The sequence below is a fragment of the Ambystoma mexicanum genome, chromosome 2q, assembly GCF_040938575.1.
Source record: "Ambystoma mexicanum isolate Mex_15411 chromosome 2q, UKY_AmexF1_1, whole genome shotgun sequence".
In the NCBI taxonomy this organism is placed as follows: domain Eukaryota; kingdom Metazoa; phylum Chordata; class Amphibia; order Caudata; family Ambystomatidae; genus Ambystoma; species Ambystoma mexicanum.
This window is the reverse complement of record NC_090924.1, coordinates 192,636,660-192,651,218: the sequence shown is the minus strand read 5'-3', so window position 1 is coordinate 192,651,218 and position 14,559 is coordinate 192,636,660. Positions and strand designations below refer to the sequence as shown.

General features: G+C 44.5%; 1 protein-coding gene across 2 annotated transcripts in view; it reads left to right on the top strand.

Annotated features, from left to right (window-relative positions):
• The window catches only part of LOC138569274 (multidrug resistance-associated protein 1-like), a 1,459,677-nt gene that overhangs the window by 692,358 nt on the left and 752,760 nt on the right, over window positions 1-14,559 (top strand). For both annotated transcript variants that reach the window (XM_069647112.1, XM_069647111.1), the window contains exon 14: window positions 5,960-6,047. In XM_069647112.1, the coding sequence (XP_069503213.1) occupies window positions 5,960-6,047 (88 nt within the window). The remainder of the gene's footprint in view (window positions 1-5,959; window positions 6,048-14,559) is intronic.

The following is a 14,559-nucleotide window of genomic DNA, read 5'->3' as shown; positions in this document are numbered from 1 at the left end:
CCCGCAAGCGCCACGGCAAGCCCCAGGACAGGCGGGAACAGAGGCGCCAAGGACGCCACAAGGGGCGGAGTGTCGCCGAAGGCCGAGCGAAAGGGATCCGCGGTCCTTGCGAGCGCCGAGGCTCCAACCCGGCAGGTAAGGAAGGGGCCGAAGGGGCGGAGGTGGACGATGACAAGGAGGGCGTGACACAGAGCGACTTCTTGGTTGAAGCAATGTGTATGTCTAATATTAGACCCAGATTTCTTTGTTAATCGACCAATATCCTGCATCGCAGATCCCTATAGTGGTGTGCAGTCATAATGTCGACATCAATAATGTCGACAGTCAAAATGTCGACAAATTAATGTCGAAAATCAATAATGTCGACATACAAAAATGTCGACATTTTACATTAATGTCGACATTTTTTCGAAATGTTGTATAAATAAATAAATATATATTTATTGTTGTGTTGTATGTGTTGAGTATAAGGGGTGGGGGGTGGCAGGGGGTATTGGGTGAGAGGGGTTGGGGGGGACATCCCCATAGTAAATGATATTCTTTTTATTTATTTGTTTATTTATTTATTGAATAATAAATAAATAAATAAATATATAATTACTATGTGTTGGGAATGAGGGTGAGAGGGTGGTTGGGGGGGTGTGGGGGGGTGTCAGGGGGGTGTTGGGTGAGGGGGGGTTGGGGGGGGACCCCCCCCATAGTAAATTAGACTCTTTTTGGTTATTTATTTATTGAAAAAATAAATAAATAAATAAATAATTAGATTGTGTTGAGTATGAGGGGTGAGAGGGTGGTTAGGGGGTGTGGTGGGGTGGCAGGGGGGTGTTGGGTGAGGGGGGTTTGGGGGGGGACCCCCCCATAGTAAATGATACTTTTTGTTGGTTATTTATTTATTGAAAAAATAAATAAATAAATATATAAATAATTAGAATGTGTTGCATATGAGGGGTGGGAGGGTGGTGGTGTGGGGTGTGGGGGGGTTGCAGGAGGGTGTTGGGTGAGGTGTTGATAGTGTTAAGGGTTTATAGTCATATTGTCGAAAAAAAAATGTCGACATTTTTTTTTCGACATTATGACTTTTTACATTAAAAGTATAGAATGTCGACATTATTATTTTCGACATTATTTTTTCGACATTTTTGTCTGTCGACATTTTTTTGTCGACATTATGACTATAAACCCCCTATAGTATCTGAATTTCTTGTGCATTGAACTTATTCATCTTCCACTCCAAGGTAGAATTATTATGAGAAAGTCAGATGTTATGATTTAGTGTACTGATGTTACTGGTTGTACATCTCACCGTATTCCCTGACACGAACGTGGCCATCTCAGTTTGGACTCCATATTCTCTAGTAATTATAGTCACACCAAAAGTAGCAGACACAATTGAGTGATCACTCCAAACATTTGGTGTGACCGAAAATGAGGAACATTGGTTCCATAGAGTATTATCCAGGAAGATGTAATCAATCATAGAGGAACTATTTTCTCAGTGCCATGTGTGCCAGTCAGCAGCCCTAGAGTCTTTAGTCTGGGACCCCACAAGCGGGAGGAGGCCGATATTTCCCAGCCACATATCCCAGGCTTTAGGAAACTTTCTTTTTATGGATATTCCCCTTTGGGCCATGTCCACCTCGCAGGTTTCCCAAGGTGGCTTTTCAAAGTCACAGTCTGTGTTTAGGTCACCCGCTACCAGGATCGACCCCTTCTCGTAGTTCTACATCCATTCATTTATTACACTGCACACATTTACAACAAAATTCCCGCTCTAATGTGGCTGTGAATAGTTTTCACTAGTGTCTTCACAGCCCTGAATTTGCGACATGCAGCTGGAATATGAGCTTGAGTATCTTCGGTGGAAAGATTTCTAGGTGGGCATAGGTTTTTTGGGGAGCCTGAGCATTTGGCAGTTTAATCAAAAGGTTTGATGGTACAGAGAGAACATAGAAACATGGCCATCACTTCAGGAGAGGAAGGGGTTATGAAGTTTGATTAACAGGTAAACAATGACAAGAAAAAGTTTACTTATTTTCACTATTTTTGATGGCAAACAAATTGCTAAGTCCTCAACCAATTTCCTGGTCAAATTTGTTGATGAGGAAATTGGTTGCAGATAGTATATTTTTTCAGGTAAGGCTGATCTGATGATTCACGTGCATTCTAATTTGGCCATCGAGTACATTCTAATTATACATTGTAGCTCGCCATTACTTACTTTAAGTTCATTATTGAACCGTTTTCTGTTGGACAGGAGCACTTAAGGGAGATCTGCTTAATAGGCAAACACTATTCAAGTTATCTACAATCCTAGATGTAAGTGCAGCAAAGGTAAATTAAAGGTTGTGCATGTTTTTGTCCCAAGACTGCCAACTCTTTACAGTTACTTTCAAACATGGGCGGTGTAACTAATTTCCAGTGTCAAGTCCCATTGACAACTATTGAAAATGATTTCTGATTTAAGCAAGACAGCGGTTTTCAAATTGAGGCTCACCAGTTGTTTTGGTCTGCAACACCAAAGATCCATCAACATTGACTATGTTGCATAAGGCTGATGGGAGTTGGAAGCCAAAACATCTGGAGACCCGCAGGTTTCAGAAGCCTGACTTGGGGTGATTAAAATGGGTGGCAGTATAGGCCAAACATGAAAATGTAATTGGAGTATCTGAAACAGTATTAAAGATGACAATCCTTTTTCTAAAAACAAGCCCAGTAGATTGATCCCAGAGTAATTGTCTTCCTTAGAGCACTAACTACAATTACTGCTGTGAGGAACTTGAGGGTATCCTCACTCCTACTTCCCCTCGATCATCTTCATAGGTGGCCAGAGAAAGGCCATCACTTTTGGATCCTGACCTTGGGGTGGAGAAGCGAGGGAGGATCACCTGGTTGGAGGATCCTTGAGGATTGGGAGGGGGTGCCCACAGGCGAGACATGGTATCCCCTTTCCCTATTGAAGACCAACCTAACCCTCCCCCGGCCTTTATGGGATATTGTAAAACCTCTCCCCTCCTTTTGCCACATTTTACCTCTCTCAGAACTGGGACAAGGAAGAGCTGACTAGGAGTAATGAACACTAAAACCTAATTTCACCACTCTAGTACTGGGACGAAGAAGATGCCTGTAGAGTGCTTTAAAGGTCAGGCATGTCCCTTTAATTGTAGTCAGGCAAGCCCAATTGAGAGTCCACACCTGCAACCTGTCAAGTGGTTGCAGGTGTATAAAGAAGCAGCAGAGGGAGCAACAGGGAGGCCTGTGTGAGAGAGACCAGCAGGGGACCCTTCTCAGGAGGAGGCAGCCGTGGTGGGAACTGAAAGGAAGCCAGGACACATGCCTATGTCCCAAAGGAACTGTGGAGCCAAGGGCAAGCAGAGCTGTTAGGCTGCCACAGGTGTGGGAGCCTATGTGGTGGAGAGAGCAGCTGGAGCTGTGAACCAGCAAGAAATAAAAAATGGAGGGTTAACCTACTCAAAATGCTCGACTGTTGGCATGTATTGCAAAATACACTGGTGCGAATAACCAATCAGCAGTTTAATAATATTAACTTCCTGATAAGGGGGGATGGTATGGGGAAAGCACATTCCACGCATAACATTGACAGCTCTGATGAGATCAGTATTGGGAGGGTGGAATAGGTTTCCCAGGCATAAAGAAATACTACTGGGCCGCCCAGTGGTGGCAAATGAATCAGTGTTTGGCGGGATATTCTGTCCCACACAAGGCTGGAATTAGTTTTCATGTAGAATGTGGACCCACTGCAGATGCTTTACAGGAGAAACGGCTGGAAACAACTCCCTCTGGCGGTGCAGAGACTAAAACAACTAATGGATGAGACTACAAAGGCAATGGGTTGGGGAGGGAAGATCCCCAGAGCTCAGCCATTATGGAGCAACCCTTACCTGGGGGAAATCCAAAAACTGGGGAATCAGCCACAGTGTGGGTAAGGGCTGGGGTCACCAAGGTCGGAGATGTGACCGGAAACCAGATCCTTATACCCTTTATGGACCTGCGAGAAAGATATGGCTTGGGCCAGAGTGAGGCATATACGTATCTGTGCCTGAGACAAGCTTTAATGGGCCAGTTTGGCTGGGATCTCAACTTGCCGGAGCAAAGCCAATTAGAAGTTAATCTGTTTACTGAGGCCCTACAGAATAAAGGGATATCAAGACTATATCAGGCCATAAATACCGTCTCTTCCCCTCCCTTAACAAAATTAAAAGACAAATGGGAAAGGGACCTCGGAACTCTGGAAAGCGAAGAATGGGTTGTCACTGAGAGGGCAGGCTGGGGGTACTCACATTGTGCATGTTGGGAATGTTAAGTGCGTTTGTTCAAATGCAAAAATGCTAATAAAAAGAGTTAAAAAAACAAAGAAGAAAGGACGCTGTCTGCATCCGTGCCGAAGAGGCGGAGCTGGCGGTGTGTGCCGGAAAGCACCCGGAGCGCGAGCAGGGCTCACTGAGCTGGCCCGCCGGCCTGAGAAGCAGAAAGGAAGCAGTAGGAGTCGCCAGAGAGGAACGCCGAGGACCAGTGACTGTCTGGGAATCTCACTCAATGCTGGGGCGCTCCTAGAAGGCAGCACACAACTAACAAAGTGCTGTATGAATGAAAACTTGCATATTGAATAGCGAATTGAATGAAAACTTGCATATTGAATTCCAAAATGCATGAAAACATGAAACCAAGCTATATTACGCATGAAAAGTGGCATATAGAATACCGAACTGAACGAAAACTTGACACCAGGCAAAATCAAGCATATTGAACACTGAACTGAGTAAAACTTTATGGGCAAAGCTAAAAGCTTATGAAAGCCAAAACGGAAAGTGCCCATTTGTAAGCAATCTACAGAAAAGAGAATGCAAGTGTGAAAGAGTGCAACAGAAAGGTGGGGCATGAACCGGACCGCCACAAAGTCAACCTTTTGAATGGATACAGTACGGCAAGGCCAAAGACTGGCAAGAGGTGTGCGACACGTTATGCCAAAGCCAAGAGGCTAACCAGGAGAAGCCAGGAGAGTGTGAAACTGCACATATAGCCAAGAGGGCAACAAAGAGAAGCTACGTGAATGGGACTCGGTATACAGGGGCAAGTACAGAAGAACCAGTGTGGGCTGGAGAGCCTAGGGTTCCTGGTTGAGTGACCAGTGACTGGAACATGTGGTGTGACAACTGCGCCTAGACCAGTGAGCCCTAATTTGTGAAGGTCTAAGACATTGTGAAATATACAAAGAAGGAGCACTGTGAGTGAACTGATAAGGTGAACCAGAAGAAGGTTCAAGTGGACTTAGATTTGTGTTGAACTTTGAAAAGATTGAAACCAGTATAATTTGCTACGTTGAAATCGTGGGAAAGGAAACCCTGAGATTTGATGAAATGCAAATACTGTCTTGGGGACGGGACTGTGTTTCATTGAACTTGGGGAAGGGAACCCCGAGGATTGTGTGGAACTATAGTGCCTTGAACTTGGAAAAGGTCATATTGAGACTTTGTGTGGATCTTTCCTGAACTTGGGGAAGGGAAGCTGAAAAGGAAGAAGCTAAGAGCTGGAAGAGGCTCAGAACTTTGTTTTGATCAACATTTCTTTGATTATTGACTTCCCTGCACATTGTTTAGCTTTAGTTGTGAGGGCAGAGACAGGTTTTAGACACAGACAGACTTTTAAGTTGAACCTTCTGACTCAGACTTCCCTTAGATTCATTTAGTTGGGAAATCCCACCTTAGCCTAGGGTATGTTAGGCCTTCAACAATCCTGACATTTAAGTTAATAAACCATTTTGTTTTGAACTTTGAATCTGTTGTCTGTGTCTTGCTTCATGATGCCTTCACACTGCATACAACTAGTTTACTATTATACAGTGAGACGTCTGCTATAGCAGTTAATGTTTCTAAAAAAAGATGTTTCTATCTTGGCTTACCTACATCACTTCTTGCTTGTTGTCATTTTTCTTTTCATTAAGTCATTTGTGGCACTTCAACGCCTGAGCAAATTCTTTGCTGAAGATGAACTAGAGCCTGAAAACATGGAACATTCTTGCACCCTTGGAAGTGAGTATTTGTCCATATTTTCCTCCCAACACACTAAATATGTATGGTTAAAGAGATGATGGCCTTATCTAGAGTTTGGTGGTTTTTCCACTGCAAATACAGCAACACTTAAAAATGGTTACTGCATGCTGTAATGGGGAGGGTAAGCTGGCTTGAGTCATTCAGACTGTTCAGTTATTCCCCCTTTCGGAATTCCAGAACACTTCATGGGAAAAATGCCACACTCCCCGGTGTGGGAATACTGCATGGGGTGATAGTGAGGGAGGTATCTCCACACAAAAGCAATCGGAATGCAAGCATTTCAAAAACAAAACTCATAATTTGGTGGCGAGATAAAGCATGAAGTGTCTGAATACCACATGTTTTAACACTACCACCAAACTCTTAACAAGGCCCTATGTGTTGCTTTGATGTTTATTTGTTCTGCCCAAATATTGAGGTAGCAATTATTGGTCAGATTTCAATGCGTCAGTAGTTGCTTTGAGGCAAAATATGATGGCGTCCGCGTCCATCCATTGCGACAAGTTCATTTTAATAAATTAAAATGAAACATTAAGCGTACTTGTGGCTTTACAAAGCTTTTTCTCACATTGTATTATGTGGGGAGCGTTATGGTGCAGTTTAATTATTTTGAATTCAGTTGACGCAGGCCATAGATAAATGCTCAGTAAACCTTTTTTCCCAGAGATACTGATTAAAGCCAGAATCATATTGGCTGTTGACATTTTATTTACTCCTCTGAAGAGAATGAACTGTAAATCTTGGCTGCCCCTCAACTCTTAGTGCTATATTACATATTATAAATGTGACATTTTGTGTGTTCATAAACTATCATCTGGGAGTCATGGCTCCGTTGGGCCCGACAGTTTTCACCACGTCTTGCAAGATAAAGTATATTATACTACAAGACCAGTTTGTACCCTACACAGACTTTTCTGAGTGGCCTAATTACTTAACGGGGATCTTCATTACTCCAAGTCCAGCTCTTCCTCATCATAGTCCTTTCTCTGCGGCGAGTCTTCACAAAGAAGATGGGAGCTTCACAAGCCCCTAAAAAAATGTTTCCTCTGCCATTTGTTGTCTGTCCTTTTTGTAACTCCTCTCCTACTCAGGATATAAGATCCCCTTTGACTCAGAGGGGCTCATGTTTCTGGTGGCAGAGTGTGAAATGCATGCATAAATTTGCCATGCATGCATTTGACACCTCCCCACATCTTGTTTGATTTGTATGGTGGAGAACGGCATGGATTCTAATAAATAATTGTGCCTCCAACTTCCTTTCAGCCATACAAATACACCAACATGAACACTATCATGACACTTTCGTGCTGTATTAAATGCTGTGGATTTCCATGTCATAAAAGCAGGTGGATTCCCTAAAAATCCATTGTAAATACTGTCTGCCTTTTGAAAATGGCAGGCCGCGTTTACTCATTTTTCACTGCAGAGTGCAAACAAAAACATTAAGGTGATTCTGCCTCTGGTTTGCATCCCACCTTTGCACCCCACAGTCCAAATGATGTAAATCGTGCATAGGGGACCTGTTTGCATGTAAGAGCAACAGTAGGGGTTCCCCTCTGCACAACGTACAAGGACTTAAGAAATGAGCCCCACAGAGATTTCCTACTTGTTTACCAAGCAGTTAAAAACCATAATGGGTCTCAGGCAGGTTGTGGGGGGTGGGGAATGTCACATACTGCAAAGAAAAGGGAAGACCTGGACACTGGGTGCTGTGGTGGGAATACCTGTTAATTTCAGACGTGAGACTCATTTGAATCATGCAGATCCCGATCTTTAGTTAGAGGCAGGTATTGCATGGCAAACAACTGAGTAAGAAAGGGATTTAGTACCAGCCTCTGTCAGTCTATTTCTCCTGGAACCTACCTAGACCACTGCAGTGCAGTACTGGGGCCCTGGGTTATGTTGTAACAGATAGCCCCACCAGGGTTGTGAGAGGACATTTGGGGTGGTGGGGAGTGGAGGGGATCAGGAGATGTGGTTTTCCCAGCTGTACTCTTATTACATAAAGCTCACAGACAACAGGGGAAGCAACACCCTGGGTGCTGAACACTACATTTTAGTCACAGGGCCTGCCCAGTTAGAAAGAAAATATTTTCTGACATACAGAAATGAGCCCTTAATATTTGAGCAACGATTCCAGAGTCCATATTATACACAATCTTCCTGCTCAAATGGCCAGGGAATATCCTTAAAGGGAAAAACATAATTACAACAGAAATGTATTAATTGTCATGTCCAAATAGCGCAATACTACTTATGAAGCACCTGTCTGTCGGGTGAGGACTCGGAGTAAAGGACTATGATGAGGAAGATGTATAAGGAGCTAATTAAGTGATTCAGCCTGAGGCAGCCCCATTGGAGTCCCGCATTCAGATTTTCTGGTTGTTCGATCAACTCTTCTTCGTTAACTATGCAGATGACACACAATGTGTCATCTCTATTTCAGGATCACATAAGGAAGATGAAATAAAGATCAACAAGGTATACCAAGTCATTCAAAAATGGATGGTCATGAATGGTATGGCCTTGAACTGCTCAAAAACTGAGCTTCTGATGTCGACGCGGACAACAGGTTGGCTAAGCTTGGCCCATTATAAAATAACTTCAGTGTAGACAATTGTATAATTGAGGTTAAGAGGAAAGTAAAGACCCTAGGCATCTTTCTTAATAAGAATATGACCATGAAGTCTCAGGTTAACAGCCTTGTCTCATCCTCATCATACTTCATTAAGCTGTCACGGCACCTCCGCCCACTCATCTCTGAGAAGAACGCACAGACCCTAGCCAGAGCAATTATTGGCTCTAAATTGGACTATGGTTGCAGTCTACTTGTCGGCATCGCGCAAGCTGACCCCCACCGACTCCAGGTCATTCAGAATGGGGCAGTGGGAGCGGTGAAAGGACTTGGTGGCAGGAACCAGACATCAGAGGCAAGACGGAGTCTGCATTGGTTGCCCGTGCAGGCACAAGTGCGCTTCAGGATGATACTTATCACCCATAAATGGCTTAAAGTCCAAATGCCAATTTATTTAATGGAAGCCATTAAAAAAACAAAATATCAGATCCTTAACATCAAATAATACGAACTTCCTAAATACTAACCGATGCAAGTTAGCTAAAACTAGTAATGGAGCTTTTAATTTTGCAGCCCCGGCAGCCCGGAATGCCCTGCCCCCAGATATTAGAAGTATTGAATGCACAGAAGTCTTTAAGAAAAAACTGAAGACGTTACTATTCTGATAGACTCTTCTGCTCATTGCTTAATTCTGCTCATTGCTTAATATTCGCACCTATTTCATCAGTTCCTGTAGTCCTATGAAATGTTTCGTTTTTTGTCCTGTTTTGCCTTTCTGTTTGCTCCCTTAAACCCGAGGGAACCAGGAGCGCATTACAAATTCATAAACATAAACACAAACAACCAACTGCTGCCTTTGCAGAACGCTGTATGAAATTGAGTTTACTAATTTTGTAAAGTGCATGTAAACCAATGCTAACTATATATGTGAAATGGCTTACATACGCTGCAAACAATTGTTGTTGTTATAAGACCTTTATTTGACATGAAGCCAATAGGTACAAACACATGGCAAATCAACAATGTTGCAAAAAATACATTTCTGTTTACAGAATATCATCATTTAATCCATAACAAATACACAATTAAATAAGCTGTTCGCATTTTAAAGCTAATACTCCACAATCAATGTTAAAACACTTAAAACAAAATCATCAATTGCAAGTGTAGATTAATTTAAAAACTAACTAATACATTACACTAAATTAGGTATTTCGGTGTTCCTCTTGAGCGTTTCCCGATGCACATACTTAGAAATGTAGTATACCACGTCCAGATTTGTTGTTGATTTACAAAAATGTATGGCTGCTTGGATCTATTTTTATTTTATTACATGTTTTATTTTGTATAGCGCACAAATCCTGGGGCATCTAGGCGTTGTAAAGGAGCCAGTTACACTTAACCCAGGTCAGTGGTGAGGAATAGTCAGGTACACAGGGTATTCAGTTGCATAGACAGTTACATAAGTAGAATGCAGAGACTGGAACCACATATCAGCAGACAGCAAACATGGTGAACAGGTCAGACAAACAGCCAAGTTTTCAGAGCTCTTCGGAAGGCCCAGTAGGATTCCTCAGCTCTTAGCGCATGTGGGAGAGTGTTCCATTGCTTAGCTGCAATGACTGAGAAGCTAGATCCTCCTGCTTTGGCACGTTTGTATGTCTGTGGGTGTATGCGGTTCTGGTGGATTTGGACGAGTGAGTCATAGACATTTCTTGTGCCGGGTACGGCAGCGCAGTTATGGAGATATCCCTGTGTGCGATAGAGAGTGGCTTGAAAGAGAGTAATTCTCTGTTCAGCGAGCAAATGTGCTGCTTTTCGGATGGCCGAAATATGTTCCGATCTAGGAATCTGGCATTGTTTTGGATAATCTGGAGTTTTTTTATGTTATGAGGAGAGGTAGCAGTTTAGTTGAGTATGCTGCTGAGGAGGATATGGAATTTAATTGACTGGTTGCATCCAAGTATAATCCTATAGTATTGACCGCTGGTGAGACTGAGAACCGGGAGCCATCAATGTTGAATGCTACGAAATCGGGGCCACATGTTTTTTAGCACAGACGAGGGTCCAATGATGAGACGTTCTGTCTTCTCATCATTGAGACAGAGGCCGTGGGTCGACATCCAGGCCTGGATGGCGGCATAGGTAGAGTTCAGAGGTAGAATTCAGAATGGCAGCATCGTTGGTGTAGGTGCCAGAGAGGGCGAAGAGGATCTGTGTGTCATCAGCATAGTTGGTATGTACTCTACCAAGGGAGTCCATGAGGTCGAAGAGTGACTTCGTGAACGTGTTGTAAAGCGTCAGCAAGACAGTATACTTGTGGTACCCCACAGCTGAGAGAGGGCTGTGCTGGTGTTTTCTGAGAAGACTTTCATTGTTCCATCTTCTAGGAAGGAAGCGATCCAGGAAGCTGCTTCCAGGGAGAAGGAGGCTGCAGATGTTAGGTGGAGGCAAAGTGTATTATGGTCGACTGAGTAGAAGGCAGCTGAGAGGTCTAGGAGGAGCAGTAAGGCAGGTTTCCCCGCATCCCTAATCTCATCAATTTGAATTTCCAGGTCCATGAGTGCTGACTCCATACCATGGTCTGCGTGGAAACCTGATTGATGGACTATTAGGATGTGGTTAGCTTCTAGGTGGCATTGAATTTGCAGATAGGCAGCTCTGTCAAGTATTTTCAAAAGGAAGGGGACTGTGGTGATGGGCTGGTAATTGTTGGGAAACGCACGGTCGAGTGAAGATTTTTTAGGAGGGGTAGGAACCAGGCTTCTTTAAGGCAGGCAGGTACTATGCCTGTCGCGAAGGAAGAGTTGATAAAGGCTGTGATGACCGGGGCCAGTGCTTCCAAGCAGTCTTTGATGAAGCAGTCTGGGCAGTTATCCCCTTTACATCTTGATGGCTTCATGCTTTCTATAATGTGAAGGGTTTCCAGCACAGTGATTTTACTGAAACTAAAGAGTGAGGTTCCTGGGATATTGGAAGTGGGAATGTGGGAGGCTTGGTGCCCAAATGGGAGTGCTTTCAGCTGTTTGGCAAGTATTTTTTGTGGAGCATGTCACTTTTTTGCAGCATGGCATTCTGTATGCTAGCACACCAGGCTAAGTCTTAGGTCAAGGTGGTTGCAGGGGCGGGCTGGGGCTTCCAGTTCCCCAAGTATGGAGAATAGTTCCCTGGTGTCTGATTTGGCATTGGCTATCATTGTATTGAAGGTAGAGAGTTTAGCTTGGATGATGGCTTGTTTGTGTGGCCTCAGAGTGGGGTTTTCTTCCAGCAGGTTTCAGCAAGTCTTTATTTGGTTCTAAGGTCTGAGAGATCTTGGGTGTACCAGGAGTTGAGGTGAGCTACGTGTTTGGCTTTTTTAGTGGCTATTGGGGCGATGGTGTTGATTGCCCACCTACGAAGTTGCTAATCACGTAGCAAAACATGTTTTTAATGCCTACCTACTAAATGCACGTTCTTTAGTTGCACATGCAACTTCTGTTTGAGCTCTTGCAAGTTGACCCCCCAGATATGATATGCCTCACTGAAACATGGCTAACCGATAGTTCAGTGCCTACTTTCACAGAGGCACTACCAGATGGTTATAACATACTCCATCCTGATCGAGTCGCCCTTCACCATGGGGGCAGCATTGCAATTATTTTTTAATCTAACTCAGTATTCTCTTTAATTCTGCTATTACACAATCTGGGTATGGAATCTTTGCTTGTGCGTTGGGCAGTGAATGCATTCTACTCAATACACTTTGTGATTGTATACCGTCCTCGAGGGGGATGGTAAAGGCAATGATGCAGTGGTCTGACCATGGGCAGGAGAATTGGATTTGATTGAGGTGTGGCAGTTGGGGTCAGCTAACCAGTCCAGGAACCGACCTTTAATGTGCGTTGGGTTGCAGATGCGCTGACTAAAACCAAAGGTGGTTAGCGAATTTGATAACAAGGTTGCTTGTAGGTCAGTGTGGTCGTTAAGACCTAGATTTAGATCTCATAAGAGAATCATTTGAGGTCAGGGCTTTAGCTTATCTCCTAATGTAAGAAGTAGGTCTGCTTCAGATGACAGGATGAGACCAGGTGGGTGGTAAATAACATGGGTAGTAATTGTGTTGGTTCTGGGAGATGGTACGTTTTAGTGAGAGGATACAACAGTTTTCATTGAGCAAGGAGCTGAGTTGCCTAAAGCTAACAGTGGTCTTTTGCTATAAGGGCCACTCCGCCACCTCTGGAATTCAGTCTATTGTTCCTGAAAATAGTATAACTTGATGGGATGGCTAGAAGGAGAGTAGGACCTGATGCTACGTGCAGCCAGGTTTCTCTGATGGCCAGGGCATCACGATTTCCAGTTGTCAGGAGATCATGGATATACAGGGCATGGGCAGCAAGAGTGCAGGCATTGACCAAAGCTAGACTGAGAAGGGGACTCATGTGTTTGTGAATGCTTAGTTCGGAGCAAGGAGTGAGTGGCAAGGTCGATAAGAACAATGCTGATCTGGGTGTTGGCCGGGATGAGGTTGTGTGTCACATAGGAGAGCTGGTCGGTAGTACAAGTTGGGGCAGATTTGGCATTGTTAGCCAAGATTGCATCCCAGGGGGAGAGTTACAGGGGGCATCAACACTATTGGCAGAGAAAGCTACAACTCCCTTTCCAACGGGAGCGAGGTTGGCAACATTTGTCATGGCTATAGCACAAGTGGGATCCATATTAGCAGGAAAAAGTACAGTTGCACTACCAGTGGGGGCCATATTGGTACCATTAAGTGCAGCTGTAAGACAATCAGTTGTCATTTTAATCACTTTGGGCGCAGATGCATCACCTATGGTGGTAGAGTTTACGAGGTCAGGAAGGATTATCTTACAGGTGGAAGCAACATTGACAGTGGCAGGTGCAATTATCTCGCAAGTGGTGGCAGCATTGGCGTCATTGGGGGTAGATGCAGCAAAGATGGTGGCAACATGAGCAGTAACAGGTGCAATTACCTCACAGGATGTGGCAGCATGAGCAATAACGGGTATAGTTACCTTGCAAAGTTTTGCCCAGGCGTTCATGTTAGAAGCTGGGAATGGTTTGCTTGGTCTGGTAAGAGGCAGCGTTTTGCGAAAGGTTCTTATGGCTAGTGTTTCTGTGATGTTGAGGGAGAAACACTTGCTCTGTGCCATCTGCAGTGGAGGTGTGTGGATTAGAGGGGCGATAGCCCTTAGTGTCTGAGGATAGCCGGAGGTGTTCTCGCTGTGAAGAAGTAGTGAGTTCAGGGAGACGAAGGCGTGCTCTACAGCGCAAGTTATTGTTCCTTGAAAGAGTCATAGGGGTGACGGTGGGGTAGCCTGGCGAGTGCCTCTGTGGTAACGACAGATTTTGCTGCTGACAAGACGTGTACCCTGGACACTGTGGTGAGCTTAAGAGGCTCAAACTGAGCGGGCCGTGTGGTGAACCAGGGATATTCCAGCATGCACCTTGTAGGGTAATAGGCGTGTCAGGCGACACATTGGTGTAATGTGGAATAGGCATTATGACACAGGCACCAGGCTGACTTTCAGAGGAGCAGCTGGGAAGAGCTTGGTGAATGGCAAGAGGAAGGTGCTAGGAGCTGGTAGGGGGATGCAGCGGGCAGCAAAGAGACAGATCACAGGTGTCGACCCAGAGCAAATTCTGGCTTTAGCAGCCGCAAATGTGGGAGGAGCCGTACCTTCATTATGAGGTTCGCTATACTGGATGTGCAAGGGCACATGCAACGGTTTGGGTGATGGGATATGGGATAGGCGATCCAGGCAGAGACCGGCTGAGACGTCCATCAGACCTACATGCCGACCTTGTATGCAGTTGGGAGCATCCTGCTTCCATTTGTTGTCAGCATTTCCAATCAGGGAGAAGGTCGACAGAGCCAAGTTAATGTGTTGCTGTAGTTTAATTTTGGCGGTGGCCATC